This window comes from Elephas maximus, chromosome 3 (assembly GCF_024166365.1).
Source record: "Elephas maximus indicus isolate mEleMax1 chromosome 3, mEleMax1 primary haplotype, whole genome shotgun sequence".
In the NCBI taxonomy this organism is placed as follows: Eukaryota; Metazoa; Chordata; class Mammalia; order Proboscidea; family Elephantidae; genus Elephas; species Elephas maximus.
The window spans coordinates 214,826,899-214,851,829 of NC_064821.1; the positions used below are offsets into that span (position 1 = coordinate 214,826,899).

General features: G+C 40.1%; 1 protein-coding gene across 10 annotated transcripts in view; it reads left to right on the plus strand.

The window, feature by feature from the left end:
- Positions 1-24,931, plus strand: part of NME7 (NME/NM23 family member 7) — a 498,467-nt gene that overhangs the window by 43,936 nt on the left and 429,600 nt on the right. For 7 of the 10 annotated variants that reach the window (XR_007516892.1, XM_049881287.1, XM_049881293.1 and 4 more), the window contains exon 2: positions 809-909. The exons of 2 other annotated variants lie outside the window; for them this stretch is intronic. Coding sequence is in view for 6 of the 8 variants with exons in the window: in XM_049881287.1 (XP_049737244.1) it covers positions 859-909 (51 nt within the window). In the remaining 2 variants the exon portion in view is untranslated. Of the gene's footprint in view, positions 1-808; positions 910-24,931 lie in introns of those variants that run through there. One more of the 10 variants, XM_049881291.1, reaches the window with a different exon arrangement.

Sequence of the window (24,931 nt, forward strand, 5' to 3'; positions counted from 1 at the left end):
AAGATCTCAAATCAATAACCTAAGCTTCTACTTTAAGAAACTAGAAACAGAAAACAAGAAGAGCAAGTTAAACCTAAAGCAAGAAGAAGGAAAAAAATAAAGATCGAAAAGGAAACCAATAAAATACAACACTGAAAAACAGTAAAGTCTAATGAAACCAAAATTAGTTCTTTGAAATGGTTAACAAAATAGACAAACATTAGTTAGACTGATCTAGAAAAAAATGACCAAACCAAAAAAAACAAACCAAACTTGTTGCCACTGAGTCAATTCCAACTCATAATGACCCTCTAGAGCAGAGTAGAACTGCCCTGGAGGGTTTCCAAGGCTGTAAATCTTTACCGAAGCAGACTGCCATATCTTTCTCCCGCAGAGTGGCTGGTGGGTTCAAACTGCTGACCTTTTGGTTAGCAGCCAAGCACTTAACTACCATGCCATCAGGCCTCCTTAGAAAAAAAGGACAGAAGGTACAAATTAACCAAAATCAGGAATTAAAGAGGAGGTGTCTCTACTGACCCTACAGAAATTAAGAGGATTATAAAGGAATACTACGAACAAATTTATGTCAACAAATTAGACAATTTAGATGAAATGGAAAGTCCTTGAAGGACATAAATTACTAAAACCGACTCAAGAAGAAATAGATATGTGAATAGATGTATAACAGGTGTATAAATTAAGCTAGTAATAATTAAAAATCTTTCCACAAAGAAAAGCTCAGGTTTAGCTGTCTGTTCTGGTGAATTCTATGAGACATTTGCAAATAAATTATTATTTTTTTTACTTTAAAAAATCTTATGGAAAATAGAAGAGGAGAGAACAACTTTCAACTCATTCTGAGAAGCCAGAATTACTCTTATGCCAAAGCCAGACATCGGAAAAAAAGAAAACCACAGACCGATATCTCTCGTGAGTATAGATGCAGAAATACTCAACAGAATACTAGCAAACTGAATTCAACAACATATAAAATGATATACCGTGATAAAGTAGCATTTGTAACAGGAATGCAAGTTTTGTTTAACATCTAAAAATCAATATAATACGCCATATTAACAAAATAAAGGACAAGACTGCACGATTATCTCAATAAATGCAGAAAAAAACTTTAACAAAATCAGCACCATTCCTACTAAAAATTATCAACAAATTAAGACTAGAGGGGAATTTCTTCAATTCCCTGAAAAAGGTCTTTCACAAAAATCCTTTAGCTAACAACATACTTAATGGTGAAAGCCTGAATGCTTTCCTCCTAAGATTGGGAATAAGACAAAGATGTTTGCTCTCAACGCTTTTATATAACATTGTAATGGAAATTATAGCAAGTGCAGTCAGGCAAGACAAAGACATAGAGGGCATCCAGGTCGGATAGGAATAAAGCTGCCTTTATATGCATATGGCTAGACCTTACATGTTTAAAGTCTTAAGGGATCCAGAAGAACACTATTAGAAATAATAAGTTTAGCAAGATTGCAAAATACAAGATCATTGTAAATAATTGTAGTTCACCATGATAACAGAGAACAATCTGAAAATGAGATTAAGAAAGCAGTTCCATTTATAATATCACCCAAAAAGAATAAAATACTTGGGTATAAACTTAGCAGAAAACATGCAAGGCTTGTACACTGAAAACTCTAAAACACTGTTGAATAAAATTAAAGAAGACATAAATAAACAGAGACAATCCACGTTAATGGATTAGAAGACTCAGGGTTGTTAATATGGTGGTGGTGGTTAGGTGCCGTTGAGTTGATTCTGACTCATAGCGACCCTGTGTGCAACAGAAGGAACTGCTGCCTGGTCCTGTGCCATCCTCACAATTGTTGTTAGGCTTGAGCCCATTGTTGCAGCCACTGTGTCAGTCCATTTCATTGAGGGTCTTCCTCTTTTTCCCTGACCTTCTACTTCATCAAGCATGATGTCTTTCTCCAGGGACTGATCCCTCCTGACAACATGTCCAAAGTGTGCGAGATGTAGACTCACCATCCTTGCTTCTAAGGAGCATTCTGGTTGTCCTTCTTCCAAGACAGATTTGTTTGTTCTTGTGGCAGTCCATGGTATATTCAGTATTCTTTGGCAACACCACAATTCAAAGGCTTCAGTTCATCAGTCTTCCTTATCATTCTGTTATTGTATGCATATGAGATGATTGAAAACACCATGGCTTGGGTCAGGCACACCTTGGTCTTCAAGATGACGTCTTTGCTTTTTAACACTTTAAAGAGGTCTTTTGCAGCAGATTTGCCAAATGAAATGCATCTTTTGATTTCTTGACTATTGGTTGTGGATCCAAGTAAAATGAAATCTTTGACAACTTCAGTCTTTTCTCCAATTATCATGATGTTGTATATTGATCCAGTTGTGGGGATTTGTGTTAGCTTTATGTTGAGGTCTAATCAATAGGGAACCCTGTGGTCTTTGATCTTAAGTAAGTGCTTCAAGTCCTTATCACTTTCAGCGAGCAAAGTTGTGTCACCTGCATAATCCAGGTCATTAATGAGTCTTCCTCCAATCTTGATGTCCCAGTCTTCTTCATAGAGTACAGCTTCTTGGATTATTTTCTCAGTACACAGATTCAATAGGTATGGTGAAAGGATACAACCCTGATGCACACCTTTCAAACTTTAAACCATGCAGTATTCTCTTGTTCTGTTTGAACAACTGTCTCTTGATCTATGTAATGGTTCCTCATGAGCACAATTAAGTGTTCTGGAATTCCCATTCTTCGCAGTGTTATCCATAATTTGTTATGATCCACACAGTCAAATGCCTTTGCATAGTCAGCAAAACACAGGTAAACATCTTTCTGGTATTCTCTGCTTTCAGCCAGGATCCATCTGACATCAGCAATAATATCCCTGGTTCCATATCCTCTTCTGAATCTGGCTTGAATTTCTGGCAGTTCCTTGTCAATATACTGCTGCAGCCCCTTTTGAATGATCTTCAGCAAAATTTTAGTTGCTTGTGATATTAATGATATTGGTAATTTCTGCATTCTGTTGGATCACCTTTCTTTGGAATAGGCATAAGTATGGGTCTCTTCCAGTCAGTTAGCCAGGTAGCTGTCTTCCAAATTTCTTGGCATTAGACAAGTGAGCACTTCCAGTGCTGCATCTGTGTTTTAAACATCTCAGTTGGTATTCTGTCAATTTCTGGAGGCTTTTTTTTCACCAATGCCTTCAGTGCAGCTTGGACCTCTTCCTTCAGTACCATCGGATCCTGATCATATGCTACCTCCTGAAATGGTTGAACATCGACTAATTCTTTTTGGTGTAATGACTCTGTGTATGCCTTCCATCTTCTTTTGATGCTTCCTGCATTGTTTAGTATTTTTCCCGTGGACTTCTTCAGTATTGCAAGCTGAGGCTTGAATTTTTCCTACAGTTCTTTCAGCTTGAGAAATGCTGAGCATGTTTGTCCCCTTTGGTTTTCTATCTCCAGGGCTTTGCACATGTCATTATAATACCTTACTTTGTCTTGAGCTGCCCTTGGAAATCTTCTGTTCAACTCTTTTACTTCATCATTTCTTCCATTTGTTTTAGCTACTTGACATTCAAGAGCAAGTTTCAGAGTCTCTTCTAACATCCATCTTGGTCTTTTCTTTCTTTCCTATCTTTTTAATGACCTCTTGCGTTCTTCATGTGTGGTGTCCTTTATGTCATTCCACAACTCGTCTGGTCTTCTGTCTTTAGTGTTCCACATGTCAAATCTTTTCTTGGAATTATTTCTAAATTCAGGTGGGATATATGCAAGGTTGTATGTTGGCTTTCGTCGACTTGTTCTAATTTTCTTCAGTTTTAACATGAACTTGCATTTGAGCAATTGATGGTCTGATCCACAGTCAGCCCCTGGCCTTGTTCTGTCTGATGATGTTGAGCTTTTCCATTGTCTTTTTCCCCATATATAGCTGATTTGATTCCTGTATATTCCATCTGGTGAGATCCCTGTGTATAGTCACCATTTTTGTTGGTGAAAAAAGGTGTTTGTAATGAAGAAGTCATTGGTCTTGCAAAATTTTATCGTGCAATCTCCAGGATTGTTTCTATCACCAACGCCATGTTTTCTAACTACCAGTCCTTCTTCTTTGTTTCCAGTTTTCACATTCCAAGCATCAGTAATTATCAGTGCACCCTGATTGTATGTTTGATCAATTTCAGACTGCAGAAGCTGATAAAAATCTTACGTTTCTTCATCTTTGGCCTTAGTGGTTGGTGTGTAAATTAGAATAATGGTCATATTACCTGGCCTTCCTTATAGGAGTATAGATGTTATCCTTTCACTGACAGTGTTGTACTTAAGGATAGATCTTGAAGTGTTCTTTTTGATGATGAATGCAACACCATTCCTCTTCAAATTGTCGTTCCTGGCATAGTAGACTATATCATTGTCCAATTCAAAATGGCCACTACCAGTCCATTTCAGCTCACTAATGCCTAACCCAACCAAAACCCTAGGATATCAATATTTATACATTCCATTTCATCTTGTTTGAAGCTGTTTCTTCTCATTTTGAATTGTGCCACATCAGCAAATGAAAGTTTGACTCCCTCCACGTCATTAAGGTCAACCTTACTTTGAGGAGGTAGCTCTTTCCCAGTCTTCTTTTGAGTACCTTCCAGCCTGAGGGTCTCATCTTCTGGCACTATGTCAGACAATGTTCCACTGCTATTCATAAGGTTTCCACTGGCTATTTCTTTTCAGAAACAGACTGCTGGGTCCTTCTTTCTAGTTTCTCTTAGCCTCGAAGCTTAGCTGAAAACTGTCCACCATGGGTGGCCCCACTGGTATTTGAATACCGGTGGCATAGCTTTCAGCATCACTCAGTCCCCTACTGTGAGACAAACTGACAGATGTTGAAGGGTAATATGGTAGTTCTCTCTAAATTGATAAATAGGTTTAGTGCTCTAGATTCAGATTTCGATAGAATCAGACTCCTAGTAGGCATTTTTGCAAAACTTGGCAAGCTGATCATAAAATTGATATGGAAATGTAAAGGATCAAAATAGCCAATATAATTTTGAAAAAGAAGAACAACGTTGGAGGACGTACACGTCCTGGTTTCAAAACTTTAAAACTACAGTAATGAAGACAATGTGATAGTGACACAATGATAGGTTTAGATCAGTGGGACAGAGCTGAGAGTCCAGAAATAAACGATTTATGGCAAATTGATTTTTGACAAAAGTGCCAGGGACATTCAGTGAGGAAGCAATAGTTGTTTCGATCATAGATGCTGCTACACGTGAATATCGACATGCAAAAAGACATCTTGCATGAAAAGTAACTCAAAATGGATTATAGCCCTAAAAGTAAAGCTAAAATTATAAAGCTCTTAGAAGAAAAAAAAAAAAAAAAAAACGGAAACCCTGGTGGCATAGTGGTTAAGTGTTACAGCTGCTAACCAATAAGTTGGCAGTTCAGATCCACCAGGCACTCCGTGGAAACTCTGTGGGGCAGTTCTACTCTGTCCTATAGGGTCGCTGTGAGTTGGAATCGACTCGACGGCAGTGGGTTTGGTTTGGGTTTTTTTGGTTTAGAAGAAAATATAGAAATAAATCTTCATGATCTTGGGTTAGGCAAAGCCTTCTTAGATATGACATCAAAAGCACAAGCAGCCAAAATTTGTTTGTTTTCACAGTGAAAATGGTCTGGAACTTGCAAGGTGAGACACGAAAAACATCAACCCCAGTGTCATTCTGGGTCCTAGCAGGGCATAGATATGTTATACTTAAATGAGGTAATTGAAAAGGTCAGAGTTAAGACAGACTAACACGGGATAGCACAGTATGGGAGGGGGAGAGAACTGGCAACTTCAGGAAGCCATTGCTTGCCACTAGGACTGTAGGGGCAAAGGGAGAGAGCTACTGGAGAGAGCAGCTGCAATGGAAGGGCTGTCTGGTTGGTAGAGGGAAACAGATCTGGCAGGGAGGAAGTCAGGGAAATAAATACCTCACTCCTCACTCCTCTTCCTTTGATGTTCAGCCAGTGCACTGCACTGGCCAAACCGATGTCAGAGTCAGAGGACAAGGAAGGCTGATGAAGTCCCTGCAGGTTGGCGTCGCAGGCTAGAGCAGGTTGAAGAAGAGCAGAGCAAAGGTCTGGAGGGACACATGGAAACTGTCTAGCCTATCTGCTTATACACCCAGTGGTGGTGCAGTGGCTATGGGGAAGAGGCCAAACAAAATCAGGCCTGAGGGACTCATCACCTTGATTGAAAAACTCAAAGATAGCATTCATGTTGTTGTTTTCTGTGTCATCAGAAGATTTCTAAACCAGTAATAGAGTCAGCTTTGTAATTGAATATTGAGTAGTGAGTAATTGCTTCTTTTTTGGTTCAGATTCGTTTTTCTTTTTGAGTGTTGTGGTTCAGTTAATTGTTGACAACCAGTCTTGATGTATAACCTCTGCCTTGGAGTTACTTCACATGTTATCAAGAGTATTCTTTTCCGATGCTAGCTTAACAACCACATTTATCCAAAAAAAGTAAGAAAAGATGACTTCTTTCAGGATCTTTCTGGAAATGCAAGCAAATAAACATACTAATAGTAGAGGGAGTTTTTCTGAATTCTGAAGAGCACTATCATGGATTGAATTATATCTCTCCCAAAATGTGTGTATCAATTTAGCTGGGCCATGATTCCTAGTATTGCGTGGTTGTCTTCCATTTTGTGATTGTAATTTTATGTTAAAGAGGATTAGGGTGGGATTGTAACACCCTTACTTAGGTCACATCCCTGACCCAATTTAAAGGGAGTTTCCCTGAGGTATGGCCTGCACCCACCATTTATCTTACAAGAGATGAAAGGGAAGCAAGCAGAGAGTTGGGGACCTCATATCACCAAGAAAGCAGTGCTGGGAGCAGAGTGCGTCCTTTGGACCCTGGGTTCCTGCGTGGAGAAGCTCCTAGTCTGGGGGAAGATTGATGAGAAGGCCGACAGAGAGAAAGCCTTCCCCTGGAGCTGACGCCCTGAATTCAGACTTCTAGCATATTGGACTGTGAGAGAATAAACTTCTCTTTGTTAAAGCCATCCACTTGTGGTATTTCTATTATAGCAGCACTAGATGACTAAGACACGTACATTTTGCCATTTTATCAAGATCTAGTGCTGACTTTTAGACCTTGCTCCTTCAGACCTTTCAGTGTTTATTGGATTGTTTTAAGGTCCTCAAACTGCGAAAGTCACTGTGGAGTTCCAAAAGAAATAAGTGATATAGCTTCTATCTTCAAGGAGCTCATAATTTGGTTAGAGAGAGAATTTATGTTGCACAAACCTGTCAGACTACAACCCAGTGCACTGGTGTGGGAACATCAGTCGGCCATCAAGAAACAAGGGTCCTTGTTAAACTCTGCTGGTTAACAAGTCACGTGACCCTTCTGTTTCCTCATCACTCATGTTCCTTTGATCTCTGAAATTCTGTGAAATTCAGATTCCAAGTACAGAAATATAATTTGGCTAGGGTTGGCCTGGGAAGATTTCACAATCTTTGTGTTTCCTTTAGGAAGTCTAAGGGAAGGTTCAACCTTGCATTTGATGATCTCCTCTGGTAGATGGCGTTTGACCTATAGGATCCAAGGAGCCCCGGTGGTACAGTGGTTAAGATGCTTGGCTGCTAACCAGAAGGTTGGCAGTTTGACTCCACCAGCCATTCCATGAAAACCCTATGGGGCAATTCTACCCTGTCCTGTAGGGTCGCTGTGAGTTGAAAGCAACCGGCCAACAACGGGATAGGGCCCAAGCTGAAGAGGTTTTAAAAAGCCCCACTTTCTTCCCTAAAATTAGATGTGTGCCTTTTAAAATGATTCCATCTTGTTTTATCAGTTTCTGGGTTTACATTTATGCTCCAGAAATGGTTCTTTTCTGGCATTTTTTCACTCTTTAAGAAAATTAAACCAGAAGTGAATAACATATTCCCAAGCGTCACAGTTGGAGGCGTTGACGCGTGTGTGTCCTGCCTACCACAGCAGCGTCACAGTTGGAGGCGTTGACGCGTTTGTGTCCTGCCTACCGCAGCATTGACTTTTCCTGTAAACAGAAACAATAATGCGTTCTATTCCAGAGGCATTGTCTCAAAAGGGCCTATTTTTTTTTAAAAGAAAATAAAATCTTGGAAATATGTGGAATCCTCATATTGAGAATAATATTTTTTTTTCCCCAAAGGGAGAAATTTTTTTTCTTTTAAGATAAAAATGATTTTAGTGGTTTTACTTAGGTCTTAAAGAACTTGAGTGGAATTGGGTAACTAACTAAATTGAGTAATTCGCCTCCTTTTTCCTCCTTATGTAACTTGTCTGACTTTATTATGAGCAGCCCTAAACTTGAGTTGGCAAATCAGACTCTCCCATGAAGGTCTTTTCCACTTGTCTCACCTCTGTCCACCCTCACAGGTGGATTTATGAGGGAACAGTATCTCTCAGAACAATCGGGACCAGCTCCAAACTGGTTCTGGTGGCACTAAAGCAAGGTTAATGGTTGACGCAGTTCAGTGTGAGAGAATACTTACCTGGTCTTTGAAAGAAGCCCTGAGGAAGACTATTTGGTAAAGGATTAATACACAACAACTTACGCTTAAAACCTAGCCCATGTTAACAGGAAAATCTAAACCTTTGGGTGGTTATCTTTCCATTTCTATTGTACTTATCACTGTAGAATCTAAGTAAAGCTACGGGAATTGCTATGCTTATTTGCCTTCAGTGTCAGGTAATAAATCTTAATCTTTAATGATCCATTCTATTCTCAGCATGTTCAAGGTAAAGTGAAGTTTGTCCTTTGGAAACCACTGTTCACTAACCCTTCCTGGAAGCAGCTGGCTGAAGGTGGCAGGTTATCAGATTCTGTTGACTTCTATTAGAATGTCACTCAGGGTTGATGCAGGTTGGGGCTTGGAGACTCAGATCGAACCTTAGAAAGCTGTTGAACTGTGGACTTTATCATCTTGCTTCAGAATGTCTGTAAAGTTGCTCAGATGCAGATAAGTGACTTAAAAATAGATCAAGACCAATCACTGGATCTTAAACATGTGGATTTTGAATTTTTTTTTTTTTATTTCTAGTTAGTTCAAGACAGTTCTCCATGATGTGTTATATAAACCCATCTTAGTATAATTTAAGGGACCACTTTCGTATGAACAAAAATGTTTTGTTGTCTGTAGTAAAGTAATTTTTCTTGAAATACAGCATTATATAATGAAATGCTTACTTTAAAAATAAACTTTGATAAACATTTTTCAATGCTTTAGAATTACAAGTATAACAAGTGTGCCATGATTTTTATTGTTGTGTTGTTGTTTTCTATAACAATTTCTTTTTAACAGGTGATTAAATTGACAGGATTTAGTTGCTGAGTCTAGAGACCCAGCAAACAGTAGCACGTGTAGGCCCCCTAGTCCTTTTTCCCTCCGAGGCCCCTTTTCACTCCTGTAGGGACAGTGATTAAGGGGACAGGATCTGGAATCAGGCTGCCTGGGTTCACATTTGTTTACGAGCCCTGTAATTTTGGGCACTTTCGTAACTTACCTGAGCCTCAGTTTGGCATCTGTCATCTCTCTCATAGGGTTGTTTAGATAAAATGCCTAAGCGTTTAGAACAGTGCTCAGCACGTAGCAAGTGTTCTTGTAATGAATTACAATAAATTGCTTACCTTTCGGGGCCTTATGTCACTGATCTCCTTAAAGTCAAGATTGTTTCTTAGAATCCACAAAGTCTACTACAGAGCTTAGCATAAGGTAGGCAATTGATAAATATTTTTGGAATGAGTAAGTGTGTGAATGAAGTATCTGATCAGCTATGGTCTGTTTTTGGAAAAAAAAAGATAAAACTGACATTGACTTCTTCTAAGAAATAAAAGTGAACAGGGAAGAAAACATAACTCAGTCTTGAAGCTGTTTTGATCTTACATGTCTATCAAAAAAATAGAATACCATCTATACATCAGTGTTTAGTTATAATTTATATGCTACTATATTAATAGATTGCACACATTGTAAATCATATTCAATAATGGAACATTTAATAGGTTACAATAAACAAATAGGAATGTTGATACTTTCTTCTCATACCTCAGCGGGACCCAGTACTTTAGAGACTTTTGGTATAGAAAAAGCTATTTTTGTCAGTCAGACTTGGATTCAAGTCCTGGTTCTGGCATTTAGTGAGTGTGGTTACTTAACCTCTCTGTGCCTCAGTTTCTGTTCTGAAAAACTGACGTAATCTTAACCACCTCCTGAGGTGGTTGTGAGGACCAAGTGCAATGATAGATGCAGAGGACTTATTATGGTGTTTGACACATAAACGAAACCAAGACCAAACCCATTGCCATTGAGTTAATTCCGACTCATAGTGACCCTATAGGACAGAGTAGAACTGCCCCATAGAGTTTCCAAGGAGCGCCTGGGTGGATTTGAGCTACCAGCCTCTTGGTTAGCAGCCATAACACTTAAGCACTACACCTCCAGGGTTTCCTGACACATAAAAGGGCTCAGTAAATGTTAGTTACTATAATAATACTAATGATAAATTAGAGTTATTATTATTATGTGTTTTGGAAGTTATTACTTGTTTTGGGGTGGGAGCTGGGTAATGTTCCTAAATCATCAGTTCTGTTCTCTCACTCAGATTCTAATCCCCTACCTCTAAATGGTTACTGTAATAATTACAAGTTCTGCCTTCACTTCAGAGTCTACAACCCTCCATGTAATCTTGTCATGTTCACCCTTGACAAGGTCCTCTACCCTCCCACTCACTTTGGCTTGAAACCTTGAAAGCACCTTTGATTGATCCCTATCTCTCATTCCCACGTTTCTTCTCGTCACCACTCTTAGGCCTGAATTCCCATAGCTGGTTGGTCTCCTAGTTGGTCTCCCTGTTTTAGACTCTTTCTGCTCCCATCCATCCATCCATCTATCTGTCCTTCCAGTGTTTATATTGGAAAACATTTATTGAGCACCTACTTTGCCAGGGGAAACGCTGGTGGCATCGTGGTTAAGTGCTACGGCTGCTAACCTGAGGGTCAGCAGTTCGAATCCGCCAGGCACTTCTTGGAAACTCTATGGGGCAGTTCTACTCTGTCCTATAGGGTCACTATGAGTCAGAATCGACTTGATGGCGCTGGGTTTGGTTTTTTGGTACTTTGCCAGGTACTTTTCTAGGCCCTGGGAATATAGCCCCTGCCCTCTCACATCCCTGTTAAGATGAGTATTATTTAAACACTAACTTTATGATAATATTTCTCTACTCAGAGTGCTCCCTGGCTCAGTGAACATTTTTAAATGTAAACATATCTGAACACTTTTATCAAGCTCTCTTGTCCTCTTACAGACTTCATCCTCTCAGATTTCCGGTAACACCCAGTGCTTACCCCAGCTCTGACTCTGTGGCTTTGTAATGCTCACCGTCTGGATTGCTCCCCTTCCATCACCTATAGTTTTATATCACAGAGCCTATCTCTGAATTATTTTTATATTGTATAATTGCTGTTATTTTATGTGTTAGTCTTTATGTGTTCCTTTAGAATGACTGTAAGGCATCTGACAGTCAGGATTGTTGCTTTGGCCTCTGTGTACCTGTGGACCCAGGGCCAAGTCTAGAAGGGCACTTATTCTGTCCTGTCGATTCAGTCTGGGCAGAGCCTCAGATTATCCCACTTGAAAGGGACCCACACTGTCAACACATTTTATAGGCCTGTTGTTACGTTATTAAACAAAGAAAGTTGAAGTTGAGTTTTAGTGCTGATTGCGAAGGCGGAGTACGGTGCAGAGCCCGTGGAGCCCCGTGGCACACCTCCTCTTCCCCCCCCACCAGTTGCCGTGGAGTCGGTTCTGACTCACGCAGCCCGCGTGTGTCAGAGTACAACTGTGCTCCATAGGGTTTTCTGTGGCCGATTTTCTTGGAAATAGATTGCTAGGCCTTTCTTCTGAGTTGCCTCTTGGGTGAACTCAAACTGCCAGCATTAGTTCTATTTCGTTTGTCTATGGATTAATTAAATTTATGTTTGTTTAAATAAAAAATATATAGATATATATCATATCTATATATCATGATATATATCTAGATAGAGAAGAAAGAATTTGGCTGGTGTGCATGACTTATCGCTGAAATTAGTACATGTGCAAGGTAAAGATTTTAAAGAAGTAAAGTGTTAAGATATAGAAATACATACAAAATAATTTCTTTGGTAATTTTGCATAAGAAATCAGTTGCCATAGCTTCACAGGGAAAGAAAAGATCATTGCCTTAGTTCTAAATTGAGTCTCAGGTTCTCAGAGAGGGATTAAAAATATCACATCAAAGGTCAGATGACTTAATTACATGCTTTCACTGGCTAGAAAGTCTGTATGATGTGACATGCGATCTCTTGAACAACGTAAGACAGTTACTCGGATTTGCGAGTAATTGATTATTAGCTTGCTGGTATAGTGGACAGAGGCCAAGCAACAACAAGTAAAAACCTGTTCAAGTTGGGTCATGCTAGGTGCTACATAAACAGTTCTCTGTAGGAATTAGATCTGTGTTCTCTGCATCTGAGGTTGAAGTATTGGGCAGACACTGACCGAGTGCCTTGTGCAGGCACTGGATATACACTTTGTCGGGATATAAAGATGACTGGTACCCTCATTTTTGTCCTCGAGCTTACATTATAACAGGAAGATAAGATATGTGTATAAACAACTGTAAATACACTTCCAAAGACTCAGCTAAAGTACAGAAGTATTTCAGAGTACTGAAAAATATCTTTGATTGGGGGGCTCAGGCAGAATTCTGTCAAGTAGGTGGCACTGGAATTGTGTCTCGATGAGAAGATATGTGCAGACTGGAGGGGGACTAAGGGAGGGTGTGCAGCAGTTTAGAGGAAGTGCTGTGAGGAACGAGATAGGTAGGTAGTATGCTTCGTCGTTGAGCCAGGTCTGCAGCGTATCTAAGGGTTTTTTGTGGCAGCATGCCAAACTGCTGTGTGACCACTTTTTGCTTTGTTCCTGGGAAAACTAAATAGGTCAGTTATGTACTACCGCTTTGGAGTCTACCGGCACGCATCCAGAAAGGCCACTCCTCCCTGGGTTGTGATGTAGGTCTGAACTATTTCCCTGATCTCCCTCCACCCTCGTCAAATAAAAATTATGTGCTGCAGGGGCTGTGTTTTTAAAACAGAGGTGGTAATCGTGTACACAGGGTGAACACAGAAAGACATCCATTCTCACACGCTGAAAATGAAAGATTATTCCTGGCTACTGCTGTTATAACTCCTTCGCTTGTCCTTCCCAATTCCACCCACCACTTCCAGACTTAATTACATGTGCTAAGCACAGTGTTAAATAGCCCAAGAGTGGAGGTTGTTTACTGCTGTCCAGACATGAGGAGAACTGGTTTTTTTAAAGTTCAGCCAATGTATCTTGGTTCCTTACAGTCCACTAAATTATTATTTTTTAAATAGTAATGGGTATATTTTGTTAAACTTGTCTGGATTTGTAAAAGATGACTGAATTGTGAGATGCCATAGAAGATAAGGCAACGTTCCCTAAGTTCTCAAGTAAGGAAGTAGGAAAACATAATGAGAAATATGCTAACAGAGCTTGGAGCTAATGTGATTCTTTTTGTTGTTGTTGTTCATTAAGTTCTTCATTGCTTGATGGAGTGAATGAAAACTTCTAAGTGGCACTGAGCTTTGACCTCGTAGGTTCAAATAATATATACATGTGAAACTCGGTGTTTAATTATTAAACTAGTTCTATCGAAGTGGTTGTTCTTCCTGACTAGGATGTAATTGCTTAATCCCAGGGTAGTGTCATATTGACTCTTTTATTGGACTGTCCTTTAGATAAGTGATTTCAGAGGTAGTGTTTCTCTTTTGCTTCATCTTTCTATAGAATTTTAAGTGGCGTCACTGTGCCATACAGTCCTGAAGCATAGCACCACTGCACTCCCTTGTCTTAGAACCTCATGTATTTACGTGAGAAGCTCATCTGCTCATTCAACTCTAGAGTCATAATTTTTTCTTCCTTTTGAAGCATCTAACTACTGTCTAGGCAAGGATGAGTCAGTAGCCAAGGTGAGCTAAAATATTCCTCAGAAATGATTTTTTCCAACTCTTTGCATTTACAATAATTTTACTTTGTAGTCTTTTTTTTAATTTGTGCTTTAGGTGAAAGTTTACAGAGAAAATTAGTTTCTCAATCAATAATTTATACACAAATTGTTTTTTGACATTGGTTTCAGGCCCTGTGATGTGTCAGTACTCTCCTTCATCCACCCCAACTCCCCATTTCTGTCCCTCCATTTTCCTGTCCCTTTCTGCCTTCTCAGTGTCGCTCTTGGGCAGGTGTTGCCCTTTTGGTCTCATATGCATGACTGAACTAAGAAGCATGTTCCTCACATTTGTTATTTGTTTTATAGACCTGTCGCGTCTTGGCTGTAGGGTAGACTTTGGGAGTGGCTTCAGTTCTGAGTTAAAAGGGTATCTGAGGGCCATTGTCTTGGGGGTTCTTCAAGTCTGTCAGACCAGTAAGTCATGTCTTTTTTTTGTGAATTTGAATTTTGTTCTACATTTTTCTGCCGCTCTATCTGGAACCCTCTATTGTGATCCCTGTCAGAGGAATAGGTGGTGGTAGCTGGGCACCATCTAGTTCTTCTGGGCTCAGGCTGGTGGAGGCTGTGGTACTTGTGGTACACCAATCCTTTGGACCAGTGGTTCCCATGTGTCTTTGGTTTTCTTTATTCTTCCTTGGTCCGGATGGAATCGGAGCAGTAGATGTATCTTAGGTGGCTGCTCGCAAGCTTTTAAGACTCCAGATGCTACTCACCAAAGTTGGATGCAAAACATTTTCTTTATGAACTATGTTATGCCAATTGAGCTAGATGTCCCCAGAGACCATGGTCCCCAGCCCTTGCCCCAGTAACTCAGTCCTTCAGGGTGTTGATGTGTCCATGAAGCTTCTGTGACTTTGCCTTGGTCGTGTTTTGCTGACTTCCCCTATATTGTGTATTGTCTTTCCCTCATGAAAGTTAACACTTATCTACTACCTAGTTAATGATTTCCTCTCCCCAGCTCTCCCCTTCCTGGTAACCATCAAAGATTGTTTTTTTCTGTGTGTAAACCTTGAGTTTTCATAATAGTGACCTCATATAGTATTTGTCCTATTATGATTTTCTTTCACTTAGCATAATGCCCTACAGATTCATCCATATGGTGAGATATTTTTCAGATAAATCGTTGTTCTTTATCATTGCATAATATCCATTTATCTGTTAATGGGTGCTTAGGTTGTTCCCATCTTTTTGTTACAGTGAATAATGCTGCAGTGAACATGGGTGTGCATATGTTGAGTCATGTGTTGTCTCTTATTTTTCTAGAATATATTCCTAGGAGTGGGATTGCTGGATCTTATGGTATTTTAATTTCTAGCTTTTTAAGGAGGTGCCATATCATTTTCCATAGTGGTTGTACCATTTTACATTCTCACCTGCAGTGCCTCAGGATTCCAGTTTCCCGAAACCTCTCCAACACTTCTTCCTTCCTTCCTTCCTCCCTTCCTTCCTTCCTCCCTTCCTTCCTCCCTCCCTCCCTCCCTGCCTCCCTTCCCTCCCTTCCTCCCTTCCTCCCTCCCTGCCTCCCTTCCTCCCTCCCTGCCTCCCTTCCCTCCCTTCCTCCCTTCCTCCCTCCCTCCCTCCCTCCCTCCCTTCCCTCCCTTCCCTCCCTTCCCTCCCTTCCCTCCCTTCCCTCCCTTCCTCCCTTCCTTCCTTCCTTTCTTATTAGCACCAGTAATGTCAGATGAGATGGTATCTTAATGTAATTTTAATTTGCATTTCTGTAATGGCTAATGATGGGGAGCATTTCCTCATGTATCTGTTAGGCACCTGAATGTCGTTGTTGGTGAATATCTGTTCATATCCCTTGCCCATTTTTTAATTAGATTATTTGTCTTTTTGTTGTTGAGGTGTTATAGTATCTTATGGATTTTAGAGATCAGACCCTGTCAGATATGCCATAGCCAAAAATTTTTTCCCAGACTGTAGGTTCTCTTTTTACTCTTTTGGTGAAGCCTTCTGATAAGCATTTGTTTAATTTTTAGGAGCTCCCAGTTATCTAGTTTATCTTCTAGTGTTTGTCATTGTTGGTTATAGTTTGTATCATATTTATGCCATATATTATTAGGGCCCCTAGCATTGTCCCTATTTTTTTCTTCCATGATCTTTATAGTTTTAGATTTTATATTTAGGTCTTTGATCCATTTTGAGTTAGGTTTTGTGTATGATGTGAGGTATGGGTCCTGTTTCATTTTTTACAGATAGACGTCTAGTTTTGCTAGCAGCATTTGTTAAATAGACTTTCTTTTACCCATTTAATGGACTTTGGGCCTTTGTCAAAAATCAGCTGACCATAGAGAGACAGATTTATGCCTAGGTTCTCAGTTCTGTTCATTGGTTGACATGTCTGTTGTTGTACCGGTACCAGGCTGTTTTGACTACAGTGGCTGTATAGTAGGTTCAGGAATCAGGTAGTGTGAGGCTTCCTACTTCGTTCTTCTTTTTCAATAATGCTTTACCTATCTGGGGCCTCTTTCCTTTCCATATAAAGTTAGTAACTAGTTTTTCCATCTTGATAAAGAATGCTGTTGATATTTGGATCATGATTTCATTGTATCTGTGGATCACTTTGAGTTGGATTGAAATTTTCACAATGTTGAGTCTTTTTTTTATTTTATTATGCTTCTTTAAGTGAAAGTTTACAAATCAAGTCAGTCTCTCTTACAAAAATTTATATACACCTTACTATGTACTCCTAGCTGCTCTCCCCTAATGAGACAGCACACTCTTCCTTTCCACCGTGTATTCCCTGTGTCCCTTCAGCCAGCTTCTGCCCCCTGTTGAGTCTCCTTATCCATGAGCATGGTGTGTTTTTCTGTTTATGTAGATCTCTTTTGGTTTCTTGCAGTAGTATTTTGTAATTTGCGTTGTATAGGTCTTTTATATCCCTGTTTAGATTTATTGCTAAGTATTTTATCTTTTTAGGGGCTATTACAAATGCTATTGTTTTCCTGATTTCCATTTTGAAGTTCTCTTTGTTGATGTGTAGGAATCCAATTGATTTTTTATGTTGCTCTTTTATCCTGGTGTGCTCCTGATCTATTAGTTCCAGTAGTGTTCTTGTGGAAAATTGGGGTTCTCTTTATATAGGATTGTATCATCTGCAAATAGGAATAGTTTTACTTCTTTCTGTCCAATTTGGATGCCCTTTATTTCTTTTTCATGCCTTCTTGCTCTAGCTAGGGCTTCCATCACAATGTTAAATAGGAGTGGTGATAAAAGACATCTTTGTTTAATTCCCGTTCTTAGGGGGAATGCTGTTAGCCTCTCTCCTATTGAGAATGATGTTAGCTTTTTTTTTTTTTGTATAGCTATCCTTTATTATGTTGAGGAATTTCCATTTTATTCCTATTGTGCTGAGAGTTTTTATCAGGAATAGGTGTTGGACTTTATCAAATGCCTTTTCTGTGATGATTGAGATGATTCGTGATTCTTTTGTTTTGTTTTGTTTATGTGGTGAATTTCATTGATTGATTTTCTAATGGTGAACCATCCTTGCATGCCTGGTATGAATCCCACTAGGTCATGGCAGACCTGGGGTGGTGGTGAGCTGGTGTCTCTCTAGCCATGCAGTGTGGCATGTCCCATCAGGAGGGGGTGGCGGCAGTGCACAGTGCTAAGGGGAAGGGAGAAAGAAAGGGAAGAAAGGGAAAGAGAAAAAAAAAATGGCACTGTGGGAGCTGGCTGGTGGGGGCGGGGCAGACCCAGGGTGGCGGTGAGCTGGTCTCTCTCTAGCTGAGGACCATGATGTGGCCTGTTGGGAAGGGGCAGAGGTGATGCACAGGGCTAGGTGGGAGGGAGAAAGAAAAGGAAGAAAGGGAAACAGAAAAAAAATGGCATAGTGTAAGCTAGCTGATGGGAGCGGGGTGGACTTGGGGCTGCCACTAGCCGATACCTCTCTAGCCGAGCAGCACACTCATCAGGAAGAGGCGGGTGGTTCACAGGGCTAGGTGGGAGGGAGAAAGGAAAGGAGGAAAGGGAAAGAGAAAAGAGATGGCGCAGTGGGAGGTGGCTGGTGGGGGCGAGTCAGACCCAGGACTGCAGTGACCCTGTGTCTCTCCAGCCAGGTGGCATGACGTGGCCCTTTGGAAAGCGGCAGAGGTAGCATATGGGGCAGAAGGGTGAGGGATGGGAAAGTGTGTTTCTCTGGTTACTGGGTACTCTGTCTCCTGTTGTGAGCTGTGCAAAGTTGCTTTCCCATACTCAGTGTCTGGGGTCAGCTGCTGGCTTTGTTACAAGATGGTGATGCTGTGCTGCATTGGCTGGCAGGGGACCTCCACTCTGTAGCTCTCCTCGTTCTCTGTTCTCCGTCACTTTCTTCCATTTGGTGCTTGATCTAGTTCTTTGTCCTTCATTTGATACTTAGAGTTCCAGGGTTGACGCTTGTATCTGTTTTACTTCGTTTTTTGCATCTTTGCTGCAGAGGGATGGTGTGATGTATGTGTCTGTAGTACCATGTTTGCCTGTAGACTGTTTTAATTTAGCACATTAATTTAATGACTGATAGGTTGTTTGGTTCCAATAGGGGAAAACCTTTTTTTTTTTTTTGGAGGAGAGGGAAGGAGAGGATTGGGCGAGGGCATGGGGGTGTGTTGTAGGACAGTGTTTTTCAAAGGATGAGTCTCTTATTTCTAGATCATGAAATCAGTTTAGTGAGTCTCCTTCAGCATTAAAAAAAAGGGCAGAATAAACTAGACTAGAAACTTAGTGCATGTAACATAAAAACCCTGAAAAACCAGACCCATTGCCGTTGGGTCAATTCCATCTCATACCTAGTGACCCTATGGAATAGAGTAGAACTGTCCCATAGGGTTTTCTAGGCTGTAATCTTTATGGAAAGAGACTGTCACATCTTTCTCCCACAGAGCGCGTGGGGAGTTCAAACCACAAAACTCTTGGTTAATAGCCGAGTGCTTAACCACTGCACCACCAGGGTTCCTTGTATAGTACATAGTAAGAATAAATATTGTTGGGTGAACATTTTCAGTAATATATTTACACATACGTGTATTGGGTCACGGTGTGAACTTATTACTCAATAATAATCAAAAGTTCGAAAGTCACTGTTAATGGATTTTTAAATTTGTAGGAAAGAAATAGTACAATTGTATGTACTTTCTGTGACTTTTTTAAAAAAACATGAATAACTCTGAGTTTTTTCTCAGTTAGATTCCAGACTCCTTCAAAAGTCTTATTCAACTTTGTAAGCATTTTCAACCTCCATCCCCTTTGCCCAATACACCTCCAGTGCCGTTGAGTCGGTCCTGACTCACAGTGACCCCACAGGGTTCCTCAGGCTATAAATCTTTCTGGAAGCAGACTACCACATCTTTGTTCTGTGGAGCAGCTGAGAGGTTTGAACCTTTCGGTTAGCTGCCAAGTGCTTTAACCACTGTGCAATCAGGGCTCCTAACCAATACACCTACTCCTCGCTTATCAACTGCCTCGTTATTTGACATTTCACATTTATGACAATAGTAAAAAAATCTACTGTCTATTTTGCGCATTAACGGCATATGTCTGGCAGTAACGGATGCCATGGTGTGAGGTGAGAGTAACGCTGGCTGTGATAGTTAAGGTTATAAGTCACCCTTGGTGGGCCATGATGTTCAGTGGTTTGGCAGCTACGTAATGATGTAATTTTGGAAGTTATAAAATGATGTAATTTGGCAGTTATGTAATTTAGTTGTCCTCCATCTTGTGATCTGATGTGGTCATCTTCCATTACCACATAATGCTGATTTTCACATGAAGACCTGGTTTTTGGAACCTAACCCTGTTGATAAGCGAGGAGTGGGTGTATGCTATTTTATGTGTAGGTTGCCCTTAGTATTTACCCTTTAACATGGCCCTTTGCAGTTCTGTAATTGTAAAATGTGCAAGCAGTACCATTTAAACATTTTGTCTTTTGGTTTTTCAGAAATAAGTACCGAATGATATTTCAGACGTGCAGTAAATGATTGGTGTGTATAATGTCATTAAATTTTTTAAAAAATTTGTGCCTTTGAAAAGCTGAAGTTACTTGGGATACTTTCTTCTCCTCAGTTACTGTTTTGAGGCAGGAGCGTTTAAAGTATTGTTCTTTAAGATGCATTCATGAACAACTGTTAGTTCCGTAACGTAGACTTTTATAATCAGCAGAAGTATCCATCAAAATGGAGGTGAAACAAGATGTTTCCAGACAGATGAACCACACCACCACATCATATCACCGTTGCCACTGCATTTGTCTTTCTTCTTTTGATGCCTTTTAGTCCATGAACTGAGTTTCATTCTCTAGGCCCTAATAATCTTGTGTTGACTCTCGGTAACTCTTCTTTGGTCTTTTACAATAAAATTTAAAAGCAACTGCCAGAAACATTTAACAAGGATTTTAATTATCTTAGAGCCCTGGCGGGGCAGTGGTTAAGAGTTCATCTGTTAACCAAAAGGTTGGCAGTTTTAATCCATCAGCCATTCTTTGGAAATCCTAGGGGCAGCTCTACTCTGTTCTACAGGATTGGTGTGAGTCGGAATTGACTCAATGGTAATGGGGTTTGGGCTTTAGTTATCTTGGAAGGAGCCTTGATGGTGTAAGGGTTAAAGTGCTTGGCTGCTAACCAGAAGGTTGGTGGTTTGAACCCACAAGCCACTCCGAGGAAGAAAGATGTTGCATTCTGCTTCCATAAAGATTTATGGCCTTGAAAACCCTATGGTGCAGTTCTACTCTGTGCTATAGAGTCGCTGTGAGTTGGAATCTACTCTCCAGCAATGGTTGTTTTGTTTTTTGTTTTAGTTACTTTGCCGGAGCTCTTTAACAACTCCCAAATGGTTCCTGTTCTTTCTAGGATCCACCTCAAACTGATTTTCCATCCTGAGTGATCTCCTCTGATTTTTTTATTATCTGTGCTTCTTTTGCTCAGACGCTCTTTGTAGACAGACCGCCTTTCTCACCGTCTCCCACCCTCATAGCTCTTTTGGCTGATCTGGTACTCTTGCTTCTGTATTTTTCTCAATTCAGTGCTTTTGATATCTGGACTTTTAGCATCAGACAAACCTTTGTTTGAATCCCAACTCTGACCCCTACTAGCTGTTTGACTGGTGTGATCTCTAGGGATGGCTAACCTCCCTGAACCTCTGTTTCCCCACTGGCGCCTCCGTTATAGATTTGTTGAGAGGATTAACTGAGATCCTATGTTAAAATGCCTGATGTACTGTTCACTTAGCTCCCTTTCTGTCTGGTCCCTGCCTGCTTAATTCAATATTTGGTGTAACTGTTGTGTGAGATAGGTAAGATTTACAGCAATTAAAATAGTAGCAGTTTAGAGAACACTGAAGGAGTCATATGTACAATCAAATGTAAACAGTGGGTCGCACTGATGCGTGAAAGGGAAAGATAGTTGGTGCCCTAAAACAAACAAACAGTAACGGTGCCCTGCCTCCTTTCGTTTCCTTTTTAGAATTATAAATGTTTAGTCCTTAAACATGAAGCTCTGGTGGCACAGCGGTTAAGAGCTTGGCTCCTAACCAAAAAGTTGACAGTTTGAATCCATCTGCTCCTTGGAAAGCCCGTGGAGCAGTTCTGCTCTGTCCTATAGGGCCGCTATGAGTTGGAATCGACTTGACGGCAACGGGTTTAGTTGTGTCATTCGTGCCAGTATGTTCTGAATTGATGCCTACCTTAACTTCCCTGTTCTCTCTTGAGGCCTCACCAGGATGCTAAGTCCCTGGAAGAATAAAGGGCTTTTACTTGTTAAGTGGCCCCATTACATGGGAGCAAGGTACTATCAGAACTCCTCTTTAGGAACCTCATGATTTACTGGTGAAAAGCAATAAAGAAAAGGCAATTTTCTGTTATTACCATGTATTACTCAGAACTCTTCATCTTCACTTAACATACCCACCAAATGCACATACACACACAAACTCATCCTTCACCCCAAGCTCCTGAGAATTGAGGGGTACTGTTCCACTCATGTTAACATTTCGTTTTATTTCTCTTGAATTTGTAATTGATGTGTGTTTAGACAACGAGAATGATTTTTACTTTTTGCTGCTTTTCCCCCAGGGTTATTACTATGCAGAATAAAATATTACTTGAAAACATTTTTTAAGTAGATATTTTACTTTGCTATTGAGCCATTAAATGGAAATTTAGATAATTTATTTGGAAAATTCGCTGTGCTTTATTTTTAATACCAGAGGAGCCTTGGAGTGAAATGCCTTCTCATCTGTACCTATTTGTTATAGAATTAATCTGAGCTATAGAATCATAGGGTCGCTATGAGTCGGAATCGACTCGACAGCAGTGGTTTTTTTGTGTTATAGAATTAATTTTGCATCTTAGAGAAGCTAAGCAGTAAAATATGATGTCTGCTTTTTTTTTTTTTTTTAACATATATATGGAATGCTGGTAAGTATAATGCCTAACATGACTTGAAGTATTTTCACTGTCTTAGTTATCTAGTGCTGCTATAACAGAAATACCACAGATGGATGGCTTTAACAAAGAGAAATTTATTCCTTCACAGCCTAGGAGGCTACAAGTCCAAACTCAGGGTGCCAACTCCAGTGGAAGGCTTCCTATCTCTGTCGGTTCTGCGGAAAGGTCCTTGTCATCAGTCTTCCCCTTGTCTAGGGGCTTCTCAGCACAGGGACCCCGGGCCCAAAGGATGTGCTCTGCTCCTGGCGCTTCTTTCTTGGCAGCATGAGGTCCCTTTCTTCTCTTGCTTGTCTCTCTCTTTTATGTCTCTAAAGAGATTGACTCAAGATAGAACCTAATCCTGTAGATTGAGTCCTGCCTCATTAACGTAACTACTCTAATCCTGCTTTATTAACATTATGGAGGTTAGGATTTACATACAACACGTAGGATAATCAGATCACAAATTGGTGGACAGCTACACAATACTGGGAATCGTGTCCTAGCCAAGTTGACACACACTTTTGGGGGACACAATTCAATCTATAACATTCAGTATAGAATACAAATGCTTTGTTGTTTTGCACAACATCTTTGACTTCTGTGCTAAGCGGAAACACAGGGTTTAATTTTTCACATCTACAATTTGCAAAAGTAATTTCATGTTGATTTGTGGAATTAATGACTTTTTCCATGGTGCCTTTTCTTCGAGAAGTTTGAATTAAAATACTAATTATTAATGTGTAACAGATGGCATTATAAAATTTAAAAAGAAAATTGTTACTGGATTTTTTATTGATAAAAACAGACCTATGACTTTGTCTGAACTCCCCAAAAGGCAAGAATTTTTACTCTCAATCTGACTGATTATGTGCTTCACAAAAAATAGGAGAAGAAAAGTCATCCTAGCAGAACGGGGAAAAATTGAATGGAACATCCCTGATTTGTTTGTCCGTTATTTTAAGGGAGATTCTTGTTCACTTAGGTTCGCTGAAATGTGATAGAGATGGATCAGGAGAATGGGGCAGCAGCTAATGTAGAGGTGCTTTCTTTGCTTTATATACCGTGAGGAACGTTATATCGTTATTTCCATGCATTCAAATTCTGCATGCTTCATGCCCCACTAGACGCTAATATTGTTTTGTGGAGACTCTTTGTTTAGACCTCCCTGCCGATCGTGCCCTTCTTCAGTTCCGCGAATCACCTGGGATCGTTTTTCTTCTGCCTTCAGAACTCCCTTCAGAATTTCTTTTAATGCGGTTCTACTGGCAATGAATTTTCTTGGCTTTTATTTGCCTGGAAAAGTCTTGATTTTACTCTCACTTTTTGAAGAATATTTTTGCTGCTTATAGAATGTTATGTGGGCCATAATGTTTGGTTAGAAAAATACACGAAGAAAGACTTTTACTAAAGTCATAGTATGTCTCTTGTTTTACGTTTATTTTCTGTTGACTACTAAAAAAAACTAGTATTGCTTAAATATGACTTTTTGGGTGATTGTGAGAAAAATAATGTTTTAGAAACTACCCGTCTACATTATAGTTTATGAGCATAATCCTAAACATAACTAGACATACAGCTTCCACCATTAGAATTTATAAGTGAATTATTAGCATAAAAAGGACTCATCCATATTCCCCAACTGGAGAATCAGATGGCAATTCCAGGATTAGCAACGGAATTCCTAGATTCCTTTCTTCTTATGCCTTAATTTGTTTATTGTAATGAAGGACTTTTGGGGCTGCGGGTGGCAAATCCTGCTCAATCGTCAAGGAAAAAGAGCCAGTCTTTGACTTATTTTTTTAAAAAATTTCTTCTCTGTGATAGCTATAAGAATGCACCTGGCAGACCTCCAACTCAAAAAAAAAAAAATTTTTTTTTTTTTTTTTTGTTAGGGGCCTGAATTGATCAAATGCCCCAGCTGCTGTGCTCTGAAATCCACTGCTGCTTTTGTACCTCAGCTGTGGTTCCCAAGGGCAGTGCCCAGCGAGTGACTGAGCAGAGCAGGGACACTAAAGCGGGCCAGGCTGTCCTTGGGAGACAAGGGACTCTTCTGATGCCCGGCTTTGGCTGGAACACTTGTTGATGACCTTGCTGAACCTTCCTTAGACTGTACAGCATACTGGGATGATTCCATCTAACCTTCCTTCCCTCTTTCTTTCGCTCGGGGTCAGATTTGCGTTGTGGTCTGTCAGGTTTCCCGGCCTTCCCTGGCTCCCTTCTTATTTTCTTTGACGCAAATTTCTCTTATTAAAATTCTTGTATGTTTAGTCCTGTCTTGATATCTACTAGCACATTCTCCAACTGTTTCTATAAAATACCCTTCAAAAAGTGAAGGTAACATGAAGGCTTTTCCAGGTGAACAAAAGCCAAGGAAATTCACTGCCAGACTATCACATTCTCTTACTATTTCTATAAAAATGAAATTACTAAGGAAAGAAAGGGTGTTTACT